Source organism: Haliotis asinina, chromosome 16, assembly GCF_037392515.1.
Source record: "Haliotis asinina isolate JCU_RB_2024 chromosome 16, JCU_Hal_asi_v2, whole genome shotgun sequence".
In the NCBI taxonomy this organism is placed as follows: domain Eukaryota; kingdom Metazoa; phylum Mollusca; class Gastropoda; order Lepetellida; family Haliotidae; genus Haliotis; species Haliotis asinina.
In genome coordinates this window covers 45,673,651-45,698,810 of record NC_090295.1, presented here as the reverse complement: position 1 = coordinate 45,698,810, position 25,160 = coordinate 45,673,651, and the positions used below count along the sequence as shown (strand labels likewise).

The 25,160-nt window shown below is 38.7% G+C and overlaps 1 protein-coding gene across 1 annotated transcript; it reads right to left on the bottom strand.

Moving 5' to 3' along the window:
• Positions 1-3,738: 3,738 nt before the first annotated feature.
• On the bottom strand, positions 3,739-4,554 carry LOC137268952 (uncharacterized). The gene has a single exon (XM_067803578.1). The coding sequence runs from the start codon at positions 4,552-4,554 to the stop codon at positions 3,739-3,741; it is 816 nt and encodes a 271-aa protein (XP_067659679.1).
• Positions 4,555-25,160: the final 20,606 nt, after the last annotated feature.

Genomic DNA, 25,160 nt, shown 5'->3' with positions numbered 1-25,160 from the left:
GCATATTCCTTCGAATGATAAGACTGCAACTTCAGGCATAAGATACTGATATTCCACGCTAACCTTTAGTTAAGACGAAGACAAATAGATGATTGGGGCATTGACAAGCATTTTAGATATTCAACAATTTTGTTAAAAAAACCCCAGGAAAATGTCATTTGCTTCGTGAAATGGATGGGTGGTCCTAAACATATTTGCTCAGTATATTGTGTTCATTCAATTCGTTGGGATTGTACCTGTTCCCAAATCGATTATGCTCTAACAATTCATGCGTGAAACGCACGGGGAAAATGAACTTCTCGATATTTATCAGACAACCTGTCTCCCTCTTGTTTCAAGTGGATCGTTCTGTGGGGCGTTCCCAAGTATGCAAATTGGGGTCATTTGTCAGGTCGTGGATCAACTTATATGTGTGTACCAGTAGAGCATCACAGATACGGTACACCTAGCATGCATTTATAAAACGATGTTATTCAAGAAAACAATACACCACAAAAACGGGCTGTTGATCGCCAGCAATGTAGATCACCACAGGTCCATAGGGACGCGCTACCTACATGCATCCTATATCTGGATGTACATCATACCTTAAGTGTTGGCGGTTGTTTAGCAAACTAGCCATGCATTAAGAGAACAAATATGCTACTATCATAATTGAGAGAATGAACCTAATTTTGTATGAGATGGATTTAGGTACACTTGCGGACAATTATATTACGCTACGACAACCTACGTTGGAGGTACAACCACGAAGAATCATTATTCATAGTTATTTACTCATTCTACCAAATTAGAACATTAGTGAGTGCCATGAGGATGGAGTCCTGGGTGAGCGAGTGAGTGAATGCTTGCGTGCGTGCGTGTGTGCATGTGTGCATGTGTGAGTGAGATACGAAGGCTGTGACGAACTTAGGCCCAGATCATGAAAACCAATCCTCGCCTCAAAGGGGTTGTTAGGTGGACTAGTGTTTAAAGCCATCGCTCGTCACGCCGAAGACCGGGTTGATTCCCCACAGTGGATGGAGCCTTGTTTCGGTGTCATCCGCCGTGATGTTGCTGGATTATTGAAAAAAACGTACTCACTCACTCCTCGCTTCAAGCAGGCTACACACTGTGACCAACAATAGTAAGTCTACTCTGGTACTGAATCTCGGACAGGTTGAGGTATAACCTAAACACCCGTAGTGTCCGCAATTTCAGCTGTCCATACTTCGCTGGTAATCTGTTTAAATTACAGATTTGCTCTGATTGTTTTTGGCTCGTAGTCGGATGGTTGGTTGTTCAACCAAGTCGGGGAGCCTGACCACCTGATCCCTTTTGTCGGCTGTTACCTTCCACGTATTGATCTTCAGTAACCTATGCATGTCGTAAGAGGCGACAAACGGGGTCGACGGTCATGCTCGCTGACTTGGTTGACATATGTCAATGTATCCCAGTTGCTTAGATCGATGCTCATGCTGTTGATCACTGAATTGTCTGGTCCAGGCTCGATTATTTACAGATCGCCGCCATATAGCTGGAATATTTCTGAGTGTGGCGAAAATACAAACTCACTCACTCATCCTTACTGGCGTGTTAACGCCATGAAGGTACATACAGGTTTTGAAAATGCCTGACGGACATGGTAGAGACGCCATAGCTGAAATCCTGTGTTGAGTGTGTGAATATAGGGTTTTGCGTGGCTGTTAGACATATCCCTGTAATATCATGGCAAGGACACCATGTGGAATCTGCTTGACACCTGGTACCCATGTGGGGAATCGAACCCGGGTCTTCAGCGTGATGAGCGGACGCTTTGAGGAACAGGCTCCCCTCCTTCAGTACTGTTTAAAAAAGACGGTGACACAAAAACATAAACTGAATTACTTAAAAAAGTATGACGGTTTATTCAAAACACATGAACACGGTGGACTTTCACTTCTAGGTACAGAGATAATTTACATCAAAGCAAGAAGGCACGTACTTTCATTTCTAGGTACAGAGATAATATATATCAAAGCAAGAAGGCACATTAGAATCAATCATAATTTTATCAGTAACAAATCAACTGAATTAGAATGTCACTATCCAATCAAACAACGTTTTGACAATCTAACATGCATTTTTATTGGTCATTTCACAGCTAACCTCTACATAACATGCATCACCATTGATCATAAAACAATGGGTGTATATATGTCTAAAGAAAGTTACAAAAGCTGTGGTATATCTAATCACATATATGAAAACATCAAGATGTGTATATATTTCTCTTCTATGTAAATAGATAAAATCTAAATTTTAAAAGTAGACTTATTCTATAAAAGGGTAACCATGTTACAGTTAAATTGAAATGAATTTGAGTATATAATAATGAGTATGTCATTGTATCATTACTTGATGGAGGTTTACATAGCATCACAGGTGCTCGCATTTCTGGCAAATAAAATACATCATTATTCAAGTAAACATGAGTGCAGTAATCAACTGGAGGCATACATGGAACTGAAAACTGAAATACTCTTTCATCCATCACTTAATCGCACTAAAGTTAATAACAAATAATTTCAAACCTAGTTAGTAGAAGTGGTTCAATAAAGAGGACATAGTCCAACAGTGATCCCTCACACTGTTGCTGTGTGTAAAGCAAATCTACCAATCAGTAGTTCATACGTTTTATCTATTACTTTCAAAACGTTTTAAACGGAATGTTAAAATATGAAACCATGTAAAACTATTCGTTGATATATTTCTGTAGAAGGTAATTTACTATAAATATTATTCCGATCTTAGATATTTCCAACTGAAATTTAAACACAAAAAACATTGATGTATCGTGTCTCCTCTCTCCCTTTCAACATATTCCTGTTATAGTTTAGTGATGATTTTATAACAATTGTAGGTTATGTTAAGCGCAATATCAATGAACAAAACAAAACATGGTTGATCATCACATGGTGTTTGACATGGTCCTATAGTATTCAAAAGAATTATAAAATGCATGTAATTATAACTGGCATATATACCTAAGTACTACCAGGAAAATATAATGAATGACGATGAAAGTATATCTGTAATATCTAACAAGTGGGCAAAGTTGCAAATACACTATATGACGACACTGTCAGTGTCAGAGCACCAAAATCTGAAATGTTTGCTAAGGAATGTCCCTTTGAATAAAAAAGGCGTATATGAATAAAAAATTAAGTCTTGTCAGATTTACAACCATGGGTACAATAGTGATAAAAACGTTAAAAAATCATAAACATGTTCATATTTGGTAAGGTTATGGCAGCCACTATCACACGACACACCACCTCTCCACGTTTCGGTAATAAAGGGCCAGTCCGAACGCAGGCGTTTTGTTTTTAAGGTAATGTGGTTTGAATCAATGGTATAAACATCTACCCGAAAGGTCGGTCTGAACGTTTTTCAGTTTCAGTAATCGCCTTGCAAACATGAACACACATTCCTGACCAAGTCTGATGACGTCATCGGGAAATGTCGTCTGCTCTCGGTTGACGGAATCCCATCAGTCAGTCACTCAGCTAGTTCAAACTTCCACAGTGTGATTTTCTTAATCCAGAAAAGTATTCATTGGGAATGAATAGGTTCCTTAATGCATTTCACGAGCAGTAGTCAAAATAGGACTCTCTGTCCCAGTACCTCAAAGGTCCACGTTGAATAGTATTAAATCCGATGGTGATCCCAAGTCAGAGTTGAATCCGTTACCATGGTGACATCACTGGGCTATTTCTCCTAGAAAGTAGTTTTCCTGAAGCCGGAGCTGGTCCGTGGGGTCTTGAATGTATCCGCAATGGACTGGGCAGTCCTGGACAGAGGGCAGTGACGCAAGGTGTGAGCGTTATCCCCAGTAGCACTACACTTCGGACACACGTACTTCCTCAGTACTGGACATATCACTTTGCCTCTGTTGTCCTTCAAAACATGCGTAGAATAATACTCAATTGTCTCTCCATTGCGTTGACAGAAAACACAAACTGTTGGACGGCTGAATTTCTCGGCTGTGTCTCTCATTTTCCTCTCCACAGCGTCAATTACCAACTTCTCCATCATTCCTGTCACGGTTGACGCTGCTGCGGAGACGTCGTGACGATGTAGGGAGTTCCGGAGATCTGCTGCAGACGACAAGATGTCTTCCCGGTCACAATCAGTGCCAAGGAAGGTTCGATCTTCCACTTCAAGACACGGGCTTGGGTTGAGTCGTTCGGAGGTGGCAGAAGTAGGCACAGGTCGGCTTTGTTTCTGAGGTAGAATCGGTCGGGTGAACTCGGGAATGTTAGGAAGGCAGAAGCTGTAGGTAGAGTCGCTGTCCCGACTGGCGCATGTGTCGTCACTGACGTCGGTCTCAACGGAAGACAGAGAGGCTTTCCGGGGACGGTCTCTGACCACTGATGGCGATTTCACAACGGTGCGTTCAGTTCCAATTTGCATGGGTGTAACTTTGCCTTGCAACTTAGATGGGTCTCCGCGAACAGAAATAGAATCTGTTTCTTCGGAGAAAACAAGACCGGAGAATCCAAAGTAGTCTTTGAATGGCGAATAACCTGCCATGGCTGCTGTGGGTGTAGCTTGTTGAAGCAGTGCACGTGCGTTAACAGCTGACGCGAGTAAATTTACTTCTACCACCACTTGTATAGTAATATGTAGTATTTTGGGCGAACCCATTTTATTTTTGGTAAGGGTGGTTAGGTAGTTGTTATTACCATGACGTTTACGGTAAGTGCTTCTTTCATTTTAATTAAAACATATACACGTTTCATATGTCTTTTGAATGTAGGATAAACACTCTTAAATAAGGGCAACATGTGACACTTTAGATAAGTTTGAGAGTTTAAACTACCAACACCCCCTGAAGATTTTAATGGGAAGATCTGAAAACCCCTCTCTCATCCCCCTGAAACCTTCAGTTGTGACAAACCAATCAGATGTCACTAGCCCCAGTACACGCAAGGATCGTGGGGGGGGAGGGGGGGGGGGGTTAGGAGAGGAGGAGAAGGGGCCTCCACACAGGTACCGCCACCAAAGCCTGGATATGTGTGTGTACAATTTGCGTTGATTCGATGAGACGTTGGTAATATATCATCGCATGTTCCCTCACACTGGAAAGATCTGTCTGTGGCTGAATGAGTTGGGTCTTACGCAGCTTTTAGCAATATTCCAGCAACATCACTCCGTGGGCCACCAGATATTGGCTTCACATATTGTACAAATTAGGAGATACACCGGGATGATACAAATATCAACAATGACAAGTTTATTAGTACAAGTTACGGCGTTGTGGCTGACATAAGTAAACTGCTTCCTCATTACCACAGGAGCAAATAACAAGGGGACTGAACGGTGTGTTGGTTATGGTGCTTTATGAAACCCTGTGTTGGTTACGCTGAAGGTGGTGTTTATGCGGAATGATTAGTGAAAGTATATGAAAATACGTTTTACACTTACAGATAATATCAGATAAGTCCTCCTGAATCCACACTGTTTACCGGGAAACGAACTGAAACTTTACTATAGTATACAAAATTTAACCAACATATTAAATAATGAATGGTCAAAACATTGCCGAAGTCCGAAATCATAAATATCTTGGTTTAACTTTCGTAAGAACCAGCTGTGCCATTTTCATTTTGAACAAATTGTAAATAGGGTTCGTCCGACGATCGACTGTCTGAATACCGATTAATACGTAAAAACTGTCCTTAACCGTGTATTTTTTCCTGTTAAATAAGAATGGCCGTTCGTGGGTCAGGGAAAATATTTGAAACAAAAAAAATCTCAACTTGGTTTGAATGAAGAGTTTTAGTTTGGGGGACTGACCGTCTTAGTTCAGGACTGGTCACTTTTTGCACAGCCATTCCTTGGACAGGACTCATTTTAAAACTATTTTATTCACTGCCAAGGATTTTGTATAGTTCCCTTATTCTTCCAATCTTTGATTACTGTCTTCCTCTTATCGAAGACCCGGGTTCGATTCCCATGTACATGGAAACAATAGGTGAACCCATTTCCTGTGTTATCCGCCGTGATATTGCTGGAATATTGCTACAAGCGGCATAAAACCATATTCACTCACTCATTTGCCCATAAGACGGTACAATCATAAAATGAACTTATTTATGAATGAACTTAAATGAATTCAAATTTGATACCAGAATAATTATGGGAGCGCATACCTCGGACGAGCCATCGCTTATCACTTAATGAAATATTCTGACAATGTTCAAGTTCTTATATGCCTTACGAATTATATAAACCATCTTCCTCGCCGTCAGCTATTGTATAATGCAATAATGTCGATGCATCTATGAAAGATTCGAAATCGTATTCAGTATTTAAAAACAGATTGTATATTAACAATACTGATTTACAGGAAATTGTGCAGAATAAACGACAGAAAAATAATCAGATTTTACATTGCTTGTATTAGATTGGGATGCAGAAACTTAAATGGTCATAGATTTGATAAAACCGTGTTTATCAATCCCACTGTTCGCGAATTAGAACAGAAAAAAACTATTGTTTAAGCTACCACCTTCTGTTAAACAGTATCATCATGTAGTTTACTAGTTTGCACACTGCGTTTGACACTTTCTTAACCTACTACTACTACTACAACTACTACTATAACAACAACAACTACTACTACTACTACTACTACTACTACTACTACTACTACTCACTCAAAGCTTTAGGCATGGTCTAATAAAACCGGCCTTCTGGGTCGCATATAATCCCAATATGAGGCGAGTATGTATATTTGGGGGGGGGGGGGGGGGGATTTAGAAGTCGTGAATTGCAGTTTTGTCAGGGTTGGAAGAGGGGGTGTTAATATCCGGTGTATTGCCAAAATATGCCAAAAAGCCATGCAGAAGAGGGCGTGGTTAGGGCTATGTACATCAGCTGAAGCATGTGTAGTCGGATAACGATTGTGATGACAACGCCGACAAAGTACAAAGGATCGCCGCTAATTAGATTCTAGCACGTGGGTGTCTGAACCGTGCGATATAGATATGTATATTGCATGTATATATCACCTGCATTGATTCATCATCACCGGGGTGGGATGCATGTGTCTACTGGAAACCCTACATGCCACTACCCCTTCATCTTACGGTCTGTTCCACTGTTGATCCCCTGCCTGTTACCTGGAACATAACCAGTAACTATAGTGTGTATATAGAGGGTACTAGCTTTTTCTCACAGCCGATGTTATTACTATCTAAGACTGCTGGGAATAAATGCTGGGCCATCTAGAACTGGTGTGTTGGCAAAGGAGTCGAATATTGGTTGGTTGAAATTTCCTGTCTCTGTTTTATTATGTAATTAGACAGGTGTGATACTTGAACACATGACGTGTTTTTATGTCTGTGAGTTGCAGACAAACTACTTCCATTTTTCTCGGATGACTGGATCTGACGGAAACTGGTGCGAACTCTTGTCAGTTTCAAGTCCTGCTTTGTACTTGGACGAATGACAGTTACCAGCCACGCAGTAGTTCACCATCTCTACTGAGATGATTTTTGATTGAATCAAACGCAAATTCAGAGAACATGTATTTATAAAACCCAACATCTCTATATACATTCTTTATGGATTACAACTTCTCCCAGTGTATATGATTTTGTTTGACAACGGTATATGAATCCATACTGAAACGACGCATCAAGTACAATAAAAGAAGTTGTTATCCATAAAGAATCTTACTTTCTTGTGACTCGATATAGTTCTAAAATGCCCATGAAACAGGTCATCTTTCTGCACACAAAATGAGCCATTAGAGCATCAGCAAATGAACTCGGTCTCCCGAGGTCTTCGTTTCGAGGGAAGTAAGCCCAAGTACGAAATATTGCACTTTTGAATCGCGATTGTACGCTTATAATTTTCTTTATTTGTTTTTTTAACAAGCAGCAATGTATATTATATGTCAAGAATAAGTGATAATTGTGTTTTAATTATGTTCGATTTTTTGGTTGCATGTGACCTTTAAAGGAAGAGCGAATGTCAGCCTCTTTATTATGAGGTGATGAAGGAGCAAGAAAATACTCCGAAACGTTGTGCTCCTCATAATAAAGAAGTTAACATCTATTTTTAAAAAATCTCTCTTCTTTGTGTGTATTACGTCTAACTGCCATTCAAAGATCAAAAATAGTTTGTTGCTAAAAATTCATGAAAACCCAATAGCTCACATAGATCCATGTATAACGATTTTCCCGAGAAATTCATGACATATTTAAGTATACGGTTCATACATGATCAGCATTGAGGCGTCATATTTGCTTGTTGTGACAGTGGTACTTGACATATCCATCCAACCTAATCTTGATGGTGGCAAAATTCCAGACCGGGAAAAGGCAGACAGGGTGGTGTTAACGAGTGAGTGAGTTTAGTTTTACGCCGCTTTTAGCAATATTCGAGTACAATCAAGGGACTCAAAAAATGCACTTCACACATTTTGCCAAGGCTATAGGGGTACCAACCTAATGTCCCACTGGACAAAAGCCCTCCGATTCATGAATTACATAAAAGAATGAGCATTCCTTACTGCTCTTTCATATTTCATATAGCATTTAAAGTAGGAAACATTATTTGATATTTTAATCAGTATATTCATGACCTTTCTTTCATAGCTCGTCTATATGTATTTTAACTATTTTAAGTATTTTATGGTATCAAAGTAAAGGAAAGGGAGAAAATAAAATAATTGCTTACTCGGAATGTCAGCAACCTATATATGAAATTGGTGTTTTGCTGAACAGCTTATCTCCTGCGTTAATTGGGTTGTTTTAATTGTTTAATCATTGATTATAATGCATTGATAATTTTTTGTTGATTTGTTATCAGTTGTTTGACATGTCTTTCTTATTCAGTAAAATCATTTGCTAATTACGTTTTAACTGATATATTATTTAGGGTCATTATCATGATTTTGGAACATTGACATTTTTCATGTCATCTATCAGAGCCCCAGAGGGGCTTTTGGTCGAGAGGCGCTTTGTACCAAGGGGATTTTGTCGTAGACTCGAGGAAAGAGCAGCAGATCATAACCTACTGATGACATGTGCGAAAAAATACTTTCATCCAGCACAAGCTTGTACTCCCACAAAAGGCACCCATCATACGTTTTTGGCAAACACTGATTCTCTTTCATATGACATCGAACAATACAGCATTACTTACCATGGGATATATTCTCTGTTTAACTTGTGTATCATCCTCTCAAAACTGACAAGTTTCACTCATCATGTTATAGGGGTTTTTTTTTAATATCACTCGGCATCGTAGTAGAATTTACTGCCAACCTTGAGTGTATGGCTGCCAAACAAATAATTATCCTGAACCCCAAAATATATAACGTGAAATATCGATGCTAAGATGTTTTTCTACATAACATACCATTGACGAGAAATGGCGTATTCTAAATAAATAGATTCATCAGTCTGCTGAATTTGGGGCGGCTAGTCCGGGGGTTATTATGAAGCGTTCTCATGTAACGCCGAAGACCCGCCATGATTCCTGGAATACTGTTAAGGTGGCGTCACGACCGAACGGTAAGAGTTCCACCCTCTCCTTCATCCCAAATGATAGTTATAAATTGATTAGAACACTAACACAACCATTACTAGAGGACTCACAAAAACAACTAAATGCCCCCAAAATAATTACAATATAGATCTAATGGGTTCATTCCCGGTTGAACCACTTGGTGTTATGACTGTTAGTCTGCAGAAGAAAGAATATGGGATAACGGGAAAGAATTTTTTAACCACAGGGCAACCGATCGCCCTCATAAGCAACGCCCACAAGCAGTATGCATGCTAGACTTTTGTAAAGGGGGACAACTTTTGACGTCTTATATGCCTAACAGTGAACCGTATTTTGTTCACATGCTAAGTATTTGGCCTGTAATAATATTCTTGTACGTTCCGGTTGCTATAGATGCGAAATATGATTATGTCGATGGAAAAAAAACCTTCACTTCTATCATCAAGCTAATGCATCAATAATGGGGTATTTACGCTGTATGCGTTTTGGTAACGAGAGTATACGTGAGGGAAGATGGCGGCAAATGAAAATATAAACACATAAGACGAAGAGCCTTATTTTCTCGGAGTTTAACGGAGAGGGAGAAATAGTCGATCTTCTCGTCGCATCCTGTCAGAAAAGTGGATAAGAGACCGTGAGTAGATGCATGGGTGAAATGTTTGAGTTTAGTTCAGTATTTTCGCAGCAGTGATTTTCAGCTGATAGCCCCCGGGCAGGTCACGACTGTCAAAACATCGGCGGGAAGTTGAGGAGAGTCTAGCTTGTTTCTGTTCGGCAAAATCTCAGTCAACCTTTCTGCTGAAACTCCGGACGACTAACGCGATATCGTGTTCAAACTCAAAACGTGCTTGAGCTGGTTTCCTAACTGTTTAAATACTTTGTAAACTTGATAAGCGCATGTCTTGTTTCAGGCAGTTTGGAAGGTATTGCATTAAACATCTGTTCGTGAGTCATGATTTTACTTCACATCGACAGTATTTTAGCAATATCGTGACAATCGAGTTATATTCAATCAAGTCAAATTGTCTAAAACCCTGTCAACAAATCACTGTAAAACAATGACAAGAGTTCCACACCATTACCCCGCTTGCAATGTATTCTATTTAATAGGATTATTTCATCTTTAAGCTTGTAATAACCCCAAACCGTCCATTCATAAGCATAGAAGCACATTTAGACAAATCTAGCCATCCAATAAAAGGACACATATTCAACAAATAAAATTAAATAGTGGTAAGTGTAAATTTACTTTGAACTTTGAATGCTCTTGGATTTTGAACTGTTGTACTCTTTAGGGAGTTGCTTAACCCTAATCTTAACCCTAACCATGATCTGATTCATTGCAAATTCTCTTTCTTGTTGCTTTTATGTATAATATATGTGCTCCATTAATAAAAAGACACATATAATTTTATTGTTTAAGTAACTAAAATTGTCCATGAGGAAACTACATCCAAGCTTCAGTGTCATTTTTTAATTGATCTGATGCAGTTGTAGTTTTATATCAGCTTTATCATATTTTACCAACCATTTCGTTATTTTGCCTTACTCCAAATATGTATCCTTTTTAATGAAACATGAACTGTGGAAAATTAGTTAGCAATTTAGAATAGTAGATCACAGACTTCATTTTTTGTGATTGTTGACTTTATGTTCTCATGTTATAAATCTCTGGTTTATCGGCCTTGACTCTATTATCTATAGGCCCTGACAACCTCTAAGATATCGTCCATTGACAAGGTTTCAAACCCTAAACCAGTAAATGACACTAATAGAAGTCACTGAAACAGTAGATCCAAATTGTTTGTGTTTGATTATGAGAAAATATTATTGATTGCTTGGTTGTTAGGCCATTACTACCAATCGATTATTTCTAAGAAAAACAATCCATGCAGGGTTTTATCTTGGAATCAAAAGGTATTGACCTTGGCAGGTAAATTGTACTTTTTTTCATTTTGTCCTTTGATCTGCAACCAGTCCATGATATTTTAGAGTTGGCCTCCATGTAATAAAAATATAAATTTCATAAATACTTACAAGATATATCTTCAATATGAAAGAGCACACGGATCACCCCATCCCAGTAACCAAACACTGATTTAGCTAAACGTGTGAATATGAAATGTTCGGCTCCTGCGACAACAATCATCAACAGAAGTATAGGAGTTCAAAATATGATCAAATGAAAATGAGGGAGGCACATTTTATACCACACTCAGCAAATATTCCAGCTATATGGCGTTTGTAAATAATCTGGACCAGACAATCCAGTGATCAACAGCATGAACATGGATCTGTGCAGTTGGGAACCGATGACACATGTCAGCTGAGTCATTGAGCTTGACCACCCAATCCTGTTAGTCGCCTCTTATGATAAGCATGGGTTACTGAAGGCCAATATTCTCGGTCCTTCACAGTCACATGAAAATGAAGTTGTTTTGTTACAAGTTTCCAACTGAATGTTTAAATCAAATGATTATATATTGTAGAATGTATGACAATATTTTTCATCTCTTGAAGGAAATAACCCGATAACATCAAATGTGTAGTTCCTGATGTGGCATTACACTATTGATGAACTTTCCATCAATGGTGAATGTAAATATGCTCAGCTTTGCATGAACTTTATCTTGAATTATGCTTTTGGTAAATATTAATGACAGTAATAGTATCGGTATTAATAATCTACATATAAATCATACTCAAAACACTACATGGAGTGAAACAAAAACAAATGTTTAGGAGGCAAAAAAAAATTGAATGAGGGTAAAAATATCAGCAAATTTAAGTTATTGATTGTAAAATTTTCTTAAAACGTTGCATGAAATTATCTGCAAGGAAAAACAACATGCTTTTTTTCTTGAATTGCATATGCACCTAGTGTAATTATGCTTGGATGTCCATTTATTAAGACTTGAGTATGGTGATGCATGAAGAGTATCCATTGATATTTCACACATACGTGACTAAATAGCAGAATAATGCTTGTATATTTCAAATGTAATTTTGAATGACATTTTGCCTGAACTTTCTTGATTGTAATCTGGAATGAAATATTGTCTGTATTATATATACATGTACCATATTTCCTCTAATGATCTGTGGTTATGTAATCAGCTAATAAACACCAGCCTCCATTAAGTGCCAGGTGTAAATATCCCAAAGGCCAGACCAATTTTATTTCTTGTTTTTTCAAGAAAATGAAAAAAATGTGAAATCAACGTTTCATGCTCAAAAATAAAAATACCTCATGTTCTTATTGGCGAGAATTGTAAACTTACAAGAAAACATCTATGTGGATTGTTTTCTTACACCATATACACTTAACAAATTGCCAGAAGTAGAATACTCTTAATACTTGGAACAAATATTACTTTGACTGGAGTTTCTACCTTTCTTACTCCTATCTTTAGTTTTTCTGAGGTTACAAATCCGTAAACAAGAAATATAATTGGTCTGGCCTAATAGTAATATACAAGAGACACTGCATCTTTAATAGGTGCCAGGTCAATACTATAGACTAAAAGTGATAAGTAAGTTTGATCTAAATTGATTCTTCCTGGAAAAAATACGAACTTAGAGAAGCAAAGTGTCCCATATCAAGCACCAGGCCTCTATTACCCATAAGGATTTGAAGCTTCTTGTGAAAATATATGTGCCAGGGTGATTATTAGAGGAAATGCGTTTTATACTTTCTTTGTATGGATTGCCTTAGGTTTGCTATGTGTTTTTTCAGTCTACATTTGCTGAAATGTTTGGGATTCCGATGCGAAAGGTATGAGTAGTGGAATAGTGTGTCTTGTACTGTTGTGTTGTGGAAACTGTTGTGTGTCTGACAGTCATAATCTGTTGTGGCCTAATGTTCTGTTACACTGTAGTTTATTATGGAGAGCTTGTTGCAGATTCTGAGTTGGAATCCAATATTTTCCCAGTAAGATAAGGTGAAGTGGGATTTAACATTGTACTTAAGGTTAGTTCACTCCTTTGACGATGTGCATGCATGTGTATAGTGGCTACTGGTTTTATAGTGCAAGTTCACCGAGATACCACAGTTAAGCACAGACACATTATGCAAACTCTGGGCCGACCAAACCTTGGGACTAGCAAGAACCTTATTTTAGCATCTTTTGGTATGAGATGGCTGGGAGTGGAACCTGAGACCTTCCACTCTTCGAGTGGACACTCCAACCGTAGAATCGGCTCCTGATAAGGATTGTAGCAATTTAGCGGTAAGCCTGAAACCTGTGTCCAATGAAGTTGTTTTCAGGCAAGTAAACTTGATTAGTCATATTCTGTACACTAAGGCTTAATTTTATGGAAAATGTAGTAAAACACAAGTTCAGAGCAGAAGGTACGTAATTTATTCACTGACCTTGTCAGTATTTTTCTGGTGTGTGCTTAGAAACTGACGTTAAGTTGGTGAGGTTTCACACCTCTACCTCATAGGCTTGTAGCAGTGTAACCGTGTTGTGGAAATGAACCCAGGCATTTAGTGTGATGACAGCTTTAACAACTTGGCTATCCACTGTCCCATGTAGTGTGATGTGGCTAGGATTGTGCCCTTATCATGGAGATTTAGCAAAGATATTGGTCATAAACAGATATTGCTGATATTTCTGCAGTATTTTTGTATATTTGCTTATTTGACCTCTCTTGCTGAAATACTGCTGATATTGATGTCAAGTTACTCCTGAGGTACTGCTGATGTTGATATCACATTGCTACTGCTGATATTGATATCATGGTGTTACGTCTGAGGTACTGCTGATATTGATATCACATTGTTGCTGCTGAGGTACTGCTGATGTTGATAGCACATTGTTGCTGCTGAGGTACTGCTGATATTGATATTGCATTGTTACTGCTGATGTTGATATCATGTTACTGCAGAGATTATGCTGCTGATATTGATATCACATTGTTACTGGTGAGATGATACTGCTGATATTAATATTGCATTGTTACTGCTGAGATTATGCTGCTGATATAGGTATCACATTACTACTGGTGAGATTATACTACTACTATACTACTGCTGAGGTACTGCTCACTCACAGATATTGATCCACCATATAGCTGGAATATTGCTGAGTGTGGCGTGAAACTAAACTCACTCACTGATATTGATATCACATTGCTACTGCTGAGATTATGCTGCTGATGTTGATATCACATTTCTTACTACTGAGGTACTGCTGATATTGATATTGCTTCGTTACTGCTGAGGTACTGCTTATATTGATATTGCATTGTTACTGCTGAGGTACTGCTGATATTGATATTGCTTTGTTACTGCTGAGGTACTGCTGATATTGATATTGCTTTGTTACTTCTGAGGTACTGCTGATATTGATATTGCTTTGTTACTGCTGAGGTACTGCTGATATTGATATTGCTTCCTTACTGCTGAGGTACTGCTGATATTGATATTGCTTCCTTACTGCTGAGGTACTGCTGATATTGATATTGCTTCGTTACTGCTGAGGTACTGCTGATGTCGATATAGCTTTGTTACTGCTGAGGTACTGCTGATATTGATATTGCTTCGTTACTGCTGAGGTACTGCTGATATCGATATAGCTTTGTTACTGCTGAGGTACTGCTGATGTCGATATAGCTTTGTTACTGCTGAGGTACTGCTGATATCGATATAGCTTTGTTACTGCTGAGGTACTGCTGATATTGATATTGCTTCGTTACTGCTGAGGTACTGCTGATATCGATATTGCTTTGTTACTGCTGAGGTACTGCTGATGTCGATATAGCTTTGTTACTGCTGAGGTACTGCTGATGTCGATATAGCTTTGTTACTGCTGAGGTACTGCTGATATCGATATAGCTTTGTTACTGCTGAGGTACTGCTGATATCGATATTGCTTTGTTACTGCTGAGGTACTGCTGATATCGATATAGCTTTGTTACTGCTGAGGTACTGCTGATATCGATATAGCTTTGTTACTGCTGAGGTACTGCTGATATCGATATAGCTTTGTTACTGCTGAGGTACTGCTGATATCGATATTGCTTTGTTACTGCTGAGGTACTGCTGATATTGATATTGCTTTGAGGTATGGAGGATATTTTGTTAATGTTGTCAAATAACATGTATATTTCAGCTTTGTCAGGCCAGGAGATGAAATATACATGTTATTTGACAACATTAACAAAATATTCTATTTATTATAGTTTCATCATTGTTTGTAAATGATCGAGACATTGAGTAAGTCTGCGAAAGTGATACTCTACTCAGTGAAATAACATGTTATTCTACTCAGTGAAAATATAATTTCTTTCTCATCAGTATCTACAGTATTTCACTCTTAAAAATATAATAAACTGCTGAGATTTTGTGAAGTCATGGCTGAGATATTGCTGAGATTTTGTGAAGTCATGGCTGAGATATTTGTGAGTCACTGCTGAGGTATTGTTGAGATTTTTGTGAAGTCACGGCTGAGATATTTGTGAGTCACTGCTGAGGTATTGTTGAGATTTTGTGAAGTCACGGCTGAGATATTTGTGAGTCACTATCTATGTGGGAAATCAATCTTGGCCAGTTCACATGTGAAGACAAAAGTAGGTAGTATGTCATGTGTTGTAAAGAAACTCATTCACTGACTCACTCTCATTTATGAAGAAAGAGACTGTCTAGAGAATATTATAACATTATTGGACAGATGGCCAGATTAACTGTGTATTTCACTGATTTACTCACACTATATGCCCATAACCCAGTTGACTTTGTGTAGTTTGATACAAATGTATTGTTGAATCTCAAATTTAAGCAACGACAGAAGCTAAACAGCAACTTGTTGTTAGTTCATAAAGCAAATATCAAAATTCTTTCTCAAAGATATGTTATAAGTAATTAACCCAATACATGGTTGCATAAAGAACAGACATGTGTTAATGCAGGGTTCAAATAAATGTTGAAAAGCCACTTGCCATGGGGTTGCCCTGATTTTATGACACAATGCGTGGTGTTAATGTCTACTGGACTATTTATTGAAGAGTGATAATTTCACTCTCTGCTTGCTCTACTTTATTACTAGTCTGAACTTTAATAGCTTCATTATGAGCAGATATGAAATTAAATACAAGATTATTTGCTGTTTGAAACTATTAGTGGAAATTATTTAGTTGTCCACAAACAAGTAAGATACCATTATACCATAATTATTTGATTGCCCAAAATGAAAACTGACTTGTCCTGGGTGTCAGGTGATCGGATTTTTGAACCCCTGTAATATCAAGATGTACACACATGTTGTATCAAGACTGTCACTGCAATGCAGGCTGTTTCTATGACGATTACTGATGACTTATTATAAATTATTAATTCAGTATGTGAATTCAAGTGTGATGCTCAGGCAGCGAGTTCATAGAAGCACTCGAGTATCTGATTCTAAAGATGCTGTGGATGTGTGGCATGCTCGACCGAGCTGGGGATTTCATACATCTTTTGTGATTTTCACCACAACACCTTCTGACTTTGAACCTTTTTTTTACACTGCTAGACAAGCCTGTTTACGTTGTCTGCCTGTAATGCATTAAGGAGCACTACATGGTACCTCAGGCTTTGGGAGAAGAAGTGGTTACATAGGTCAAATGGCTGGGGATGATCCTAGATTGATGATGACCTTTCGTATATCCTTTGTGAAAGGCTAACTCTTGTCTTGCTCTCCGAAATGTTGCATGTCTGCGTCAAAAATGCAGCCTAAGAATAATCCTCAGTGGTAGTGTCAAAGCAAAGGTGATAGGGGAGGTGATGTAATTACGTCTTCAATTACACTGATTTTGAGGTTTTTGGAAAGAATACTGGGTTCATTGTTAGTGAGGAGCAAGAGTTAGTGAGTGGGTGGTACGGTTTTGGGGGAAAACAGCCAGATTAGTGAGTGAAGAAGGAAGGAATTGTGGGTTGGTCAGTTTGAGGGGAAAAGGGGAGTTGAGTGTAAACAAGGTGGGAAAGTCAATGAGTGAAAAAATGGATGTGTGAGTGAGTGTTTTTTTTTTCAGGTGAGTCACACTGAAGAATGATACTTTAGTGGCAACTAGGTAAGCATCTAGAGTGAGTGAGAAAGGGTGTTTCTTTTTAGTGTGTTGGATTTGAGAGAAAAAAGGCCTCTCATCTATCACTTGTTCGCCTGATGTGGGCATAGTTGTTTAGAGCAGCATGAAGAGTTTGCTAGAGTGAGTGAGTATGGTTTTATGTTGCTTTTAGCAATATTCCAGTAATTACCTCAGCCCTCACCCTTCCCTCTCCTCCTTCACTGACAGTATGGAAGTTGTTGGGACTTCAAGAAACAAGTATCGTAGGCATATGTCGTTGGCATTTTGGAACAGGGTATGTGAGAAATATTTATTATATCCCTTGAGGTATGTAAATTGAAATAGCTCTCTATAGAAAGGAAATCAAACGCAGCTTGACCACTGTCTTCATGGCCACCAACACTGAGTCATTAGCTGCCTATAATTAGTTAGACAAAGGCCGGTTGGCCACTGAAGCATGACATTGTGGATGAGGTGCAGGATACTGCAGGCTGACATCTGGACAAATACGTCACGTCACTCGGTACCTCTCGGCAACAAAGGTCTTCAGTGGAGATCCCAAGAACACCCCGCGATATACATCCATCCTGGGTCCACATCACAACAGCAGTCAACCAACTACATGTGCCAACGGCCGATTACACAAGAGCAGCTAGTCACCAGGCCAACATCTGCGTAAAAATTTGGACACTTGGCAGTTTAAAGGACCTGATCACAGTGCTATTGTGTTTTCATGGAGCACCGAAGCAAAGACAAGAACTGGTTCATCCATGATCTACTGCACACAGAGCGTACGTCCCCATCCCGTGTCTGAGGGAAAGCCCAGAAACAAAAGGACGAAGAGATTCAGCTGGCTCCCATTGTGTCATTGACTTTGTGACTTTTAGTGTTCCGTGTTTTAGTGACTGTTTTGTGTTTATATTTTAACTTTCCACTGGGTGAGTGTTGATACTGTTGAGTACATTCTTTTCAATCCGATATGCCTCTCTTTTCTTCAAAATCTGATGATGAATCCTCCAGTAAATCATATTTTCCTTGGAGGATCCGACGAAAATCTAAATGCAATGAAATGGCTCCTGAACAGACAACCACCCGCTTAGATTCTCCAGCTACCTCTGAACAACCTGATCACAACTGTCGTATATATAATCCACATTGCAGTGGCAGTTGCTGTTCTCCCCCTCCAAGCTCCTCCCGACACGCAGACCACCATGTCGCTTTCCCTCCACCACGTATCAGCTTCACAACCCTTCCCATGCCATTATTTGACGGACATGATTCCCGATCGGCACCTTCCTGGCTTAGTCGATTCCAGAAATTCGTCGCTATTCAAAATTATGCTGATGAAGACATTGTTAACCTTTTCCCCCTATTTTTATCACAATCAGCTTCAATTTGGTATGAAGGGCTTCCTAATAAAGATAATATGACATGGCCTGTACTTAGACAATGTTTTTTAAAATGGTATGGCCCAACATCCGTTCAAATCATCACTCGCAAAAATGCCCTGATTGACAGAAAACAAAGAGAATGTGAGGACTTTCGTTCTTTTCTTCAATCTGTGCGGTATGAGGCATCCCTTTTGAATTGTAATGATGATCAATTTATAAAAGACCTCATTTTCAGAAACGCCCATCCCCACATTGTCAAATTTATTGTCACCAGGCGCCATGACACCTTGTCGGACATGACTGAAAGTGCTCAGGTAGCAGAGGACATGTACAAACTTGAAGGTCCTGAAGGACTCATGTCTGGCATTTCCCCCATGAAATGCATGAATAGAATGCAGGAGGAACGGCACAATCCAGCAAAATATTTACACCCTTCCACGAACAATGCTTTCCCACACCTCTATCGTTCATATGACCTTCCCCCGCCGTTTCCTACCTCACGACCTCCCATCCCGCCTCCAATGTGTTATACCCACACACACCCATACAAGTGTGTGCACTGTGGATTATACCATCTGAGTCCCCAAGAGTGTCGCCTCAATCCCCCCAATCCCTTTAATTGTTGTCCTGCACCACTTAGTGTCTTCTTTATCAATACGTTTAATTTCATGTCCCTTTTCTGTGTCCTCTCAGTTGTAGCATACACCTACATGTGTATATACCGTTACATTAGTACCCTGTACCCCTGCCCGTTGCTTGCCAATATGTACTAGCTGTCATATGCATTGGTGTGATTGTCATTTTACTGATGTTTGAAGTTTGAATGAGTACTAGAGAGTGGCTTATAATGTCTTTTGTTGTGATCAATATGTTAATGCTATACTCTTGAATTTGAATATGATATTATTGATATGTGCAACTGTAATTCTCATGGCCATAATATTTTGAATCAGATGGTGTGTATATGTTAAGTGAATTGTGTGATGTCAAGACACAGATAAGATACCAGAAGGGAGTTTTAAGAGAGGCGTAGAAAAAGCGTTCGAGTGAAAGAGAGACAGTGAGAGAACAAATAGAGGAGATACAGGAAGAGAGAGAGCAAGACAGAGAGGGAGAATTAGGAGATGTCAGTTGGTTCCAAGACAAAGAGAGCGAGAGAGAGAGAGAGAGCGAGAGAGAGAGCATTCCAGAGAGAGAGAGAGAGAAAGAGAGAGAGACCGTCATGTGATTTAGGATGATAGAAAATGACGATCCATTTCAGATCGATATTAATACTTCTTTCTACTGTCCATACTTGTCATCGTTCAGCTTTCTCAGTACAAGGTGTCCATCTGTAGTTGTAACCTGTACTTCACATCGCTAGATTTATTGTGTTATTTGTACTGTCAATATGTTCATTTAGAAAATGGGTTCCACGACATATATTCTAATTTGTCTAAAGGAAATTGTCTTAAAATATTTAGTGTCATTCTAATATAATTTTTTTGCTAATGTTATCACCAAATCCCAGTGGGATTCAGCATTTCAACTATGTAAATGTATATCAGTGTTTGACACAAAGTATCATATATATTACAGAGCTTATCCAAATACTGAAGACTGTAATTCATGTCATCACTAAAATAATGAATGAAATTTTGTCACATCTGTTTCCAAATTGTATCCCCTGTATAATTATTTGCCAGAGCCAACTATCGGCGGTCCCCGACTGATTGTCACATGTTATCTGTATCTCTATCATTTAGATAATATAATGTATAAAATACATTAGGGATACTGATACTTTAAGATTGATGATTTATCAGCGTGTCCATGAATGAATGGATCAGTATTCATAATTTCAAAGTTAACAAATATCCTATCTATTTTTGTCCAATACTTAAGTTGAATTTTTTTATCGCTACCTCATTCACAATGTGCATAAGGACGTGGGTCACGTCCTTCTTTACAGAAAGGGCGTATATCGTAGGCATATGTCGTTGGCATTTTGGAACAGGGTATGTGAGAAATATTTATTATATCCCTTGAGGTATGTAAATTGAAATAGCTCTCTATAGAAAGGAAATCAAACGCAGCTTGACCACTGTCTTCATGGCCACCAACACTGAGTCATTAGCTGCCTATAATTAGTTAGACAAAGGCCGGTTGGCCACTGAAGCATGACATTGTGGATGAGGTGCAGGATACTGCAGGCTGACATCTGGACAAATACGTCACATGACGTTCAATTTACATATTTTGACCCTAGGGTTAAATTAAGAATGCTTTGTGTGAGGCTGGACTGGACCCCTCGGACAGCGGCTAGGCAGGTTGGCTGACAATAGCCTCCCTGAATGCACCGAGCCCTCGTTACAGCATCATGTAGTTGTAAACAGATTATATCATGAATAAAGTGTTGTGGACCCACTGATGGACTTCTGTACTTGAAGAGACAGTTATCCCATATCAGCCCGGGATACAAGTAAAAAGTATTTTAGCAAGAATATTTGGATCATTTTATTTCAGCATTAAACAACAATTATGAGCTGTAGAATGGAGAGAAAATATCACACAAGATGTTGGATTACAAACATTCATGCTTTTGGACACATTGACAAAATGGTGTAATAATGGCACCAATCAATTCTCTTACGGTGAGCGTAATAAGTGATTATTATCATGAACATATGATATTACAAGATAATGACATGTTAAACTATGTTTATTAATGCCATTACGTAGTGAAGTTGTCCTGATAAAGGACTGAGTTTTGCCCCTGTGTGTTGATTGAATAGGTAGATAACGTCAGTGGAAAATGTCACCTGTAAAGTCAGTGATTGTACTTAGGACCCGGGATGCTGGATGTAAACTTATGCTAGGAACCTTCTGTGGATGAGTCGTATATTGCTTTTCACAATCAACATGTTTTTGTTTATGTAACAAGTAGATTATTGACTTGTTTGTGTACACAACCAAGATTCGACTCCTGCTCAAGTTGTACTCCTAGCAGGCATGCTTTCCAAGCTCTGTGAACGTATTCACTGAGCACAGCACAGCATAACTTTTGAAACCACTTTTCCCCCAATGCTGGGGGAAAATTTGTGAATCGTTTCAACTTAATTTTTCATCACATATATTTTTCAACTTTATTAGTTGAATTGGCATATTTGATGATCTGTTCTGGTATGTGCATACCGAAAGCTATCAGAATCCGTAAAGTTGTGTTTTACGTTGCATGTAACCTTCAAAAGAGCACCCCCTCTGCACATTTCATGTCATTTAGCCCACAAGAAACTTGAACTACCTCCAGTCACTTTATGGTGTGCCTTGTCCTTTGATTGACATGTGTATGGTGATTGAGTCATCCTTTTCAGTGTGGTAACTATTACTCAGATTGTTGGATTATATTTGGCATGTGGTTAGGATGAAAGTTAATTCAGTTCCCCTGAACCAGATTGGTTTGTGATCTAAATTACTGTTTTGTGACCAACATCTATTGAAAGGTCCCCACTAAAATTAGTTTCATATCTAAAATATTGATCATCTAGATATGATGGAGGTATAGACAATAGGTAGATGAAGGAGTATGGATTAACTAGCACTGATGGAATGGAAGGTGCCATTAGTAAATAGCCTTGTACATCACATTGTCATTCAGCATTATGCCAATGCCTTGGTGTGTAAGGACAAGAGTTTGTATCTGTCAACAGCTTGCCCATGTAATGCTATTCAGCCAACTGCTCTTTGTTTATGATGCAGGTGTTTTGTGTTGGGATGAGGTTTGAGTCATTTTGGTCATATCAAGTGAAGTATTGACATAGATACTGAAGTTTAATAAAATGGATCTTAAATGTCAGAGACAACTATACTGAACAGCAAAAGAAATGTAATTTTCAAAAAAATTAAATATCATAAAAGTATGCGTTCATGTTTATGTCTCCTCTTTAAAAACTTGACAATAACCCCGAGTTGTGTTTTTTTGAAGGTGAGTATATATTTTCCTTTAACAATTGACATGTTTTACCATTCTGGGAATATTCTGCATGTTGATGAGTCATGACGATGAATTTGTTAGGAAATTGAATGAGAGCAAAAAGCAGTTGTTTTGTGACTGTTTTGGCTGTACGAAAAAAAACCCAGGTAAACCTAACATGGTCATATGTTGCCCATCGTCACGCCAATTCTGGACAAGTTGTATAGTCTGCTGTTTTCTAGTTCCCATACACTTGAGTCTGAAACAGAATATAATTAACAGTTTCAGTGTTTTTACTCACTGTGCCATGGTTCATCTTGTTTTGACGGCATGGCTTGGTCTAGACAGACTTGTATGCTACAGAGGTCAGTGAATGGTTAATTTGGTATCAACTGACAGCCAGTCTTAAACTGCAATCAGGTTACAGTTCTCCATTTTCACCTCATTAACCCAGTTCATGCCTCTCTAGCCAGCATACAGGATAGGCAGCTTTGTGGAATAGTTAGTGAATGTTAGAATGTTAGTGTTGGACCTGCTGCGGCTGTTTGAGTGAGTGAGTGAGTGAGTGAGTTGGGTTTTAGGCCACTTTTAGCAATATTCCTGCAATATCTAAGTGGCCGGCACCAGAAATGGGCTACAGAGATCTGAAGACAGAACATGGACCTGGTTCCATGCTTGTAATCAAAGTGTCCTAATAGGATGATTAGATGGTCACAGTGTGTCAGTAACCTTGTCTTAGGACCTTCACAACAGTAACATGTTGGAGATTTTATCGTCAAGACAAAATGACTCCTATTCGTAAACATTTGCATAGGACTCACTCACTGACTCTCGCTCACTCACTCACCCACTCACTTACTCACTCATCTTTGGCTCAAGATGAATTGAAAATGAATCAGTATTAAGCATGACATATGTGATATATATCACTGGGAAATATCAGTACAGTAGGTACAGTCTCAGTACCTCTTACAGTAGGTACAGTCTCAGTACCTCTTACAGTAGGTACAGTCTCAGTACCTCTTACAGTAGGTACAGTCTCAGTACCTCTGACAGTAGGTACAGCCTCAGTACCTCTGACAGAAGGTACAGTCTCAATACCTCTGACAGTAGGTACAGTCTCAGCACCTCTGACAGTAGGTACAGTCTCAGTACCTCTCACAGTTGGTAAATGTTGTCAGGGAAAAGTGTCTTCCATTCACAAGGAAATATGATGTTGTTTGTAAGTTATTTGTGCTTGCTGTAGAAACTGATGTAAACGGGAGGATACAGCTTCTTGAGAAGGGGTGGCTGGGTGAGGGGGTGAATACTTCCTTTACACAAGAGCTTCACTGGTCACTTAATGAACTTTCAGGACAAAATTTGGGGTCTGGTGGGGATGTGACAAAATTTCAAGGTTTGTCTAGTCAGGATTTCATCCTCAGGTTTCTTCTTCAAAATCTTCTTTTACAGTGGCAAACAAATACCAAATTAGTTCCTGTCTTTAGCGATTTTAAGTATTTTGTGACAAAAATTCATTGAGGAAATATTAAATTGGTCTTACTTTCTCTGTGCTGAAAGACAGTGATACATTTCGTGGACATTTTGACAAATCATTTGAAATATTAGGAATGGAAAGCTCTTTATGTTTTGTTGAATCACGATCTCTCTTTTATGTGATGAAATTTTAGCCATTGCATCGATCTAAATGACAAAACTTGAAAACGGTGTGACAAAAACAAATCTTTTTGATAAATGTGTTTTTAATTGGTGACTAATGCATCTGTATGAGTGACTTGCCAGAGTCTTAGATAAGTCTGATGCTCTTAGGTACCTTGTTGGAGTTGACAGGACCGTCAGACGTGAAAGTCAGTAAGATAGTTCATGTCATTCCTCCAAGAAAATCAATAGCTTGGTATTGGCTGATTCTGTAGTGGTGAGCATCATCGTAGTCAGGGATTTGATTTACTACTGTTCCACCATACTGCTGTGTTTACATCCTGCGGCATTTTGCCATGTTGCAGTATGCTCGTTTAGTAGATAAGGTGTTGGAAAGAGAATTAAAACAAAGAATGAGGGGACTCGATTTTTCACATTGTCTGTAGGGATTTAGTGTAATAAAGTGAAGTGAGAGTGGTGTTTGGACAGTGAGGAGTGTCAATACATGTCTGGAATTAAATCTCATTCATCAGGTTATATATTTTTTTCATGACCATGTCCAACTTGTGTTTAATCAGTACTTCATA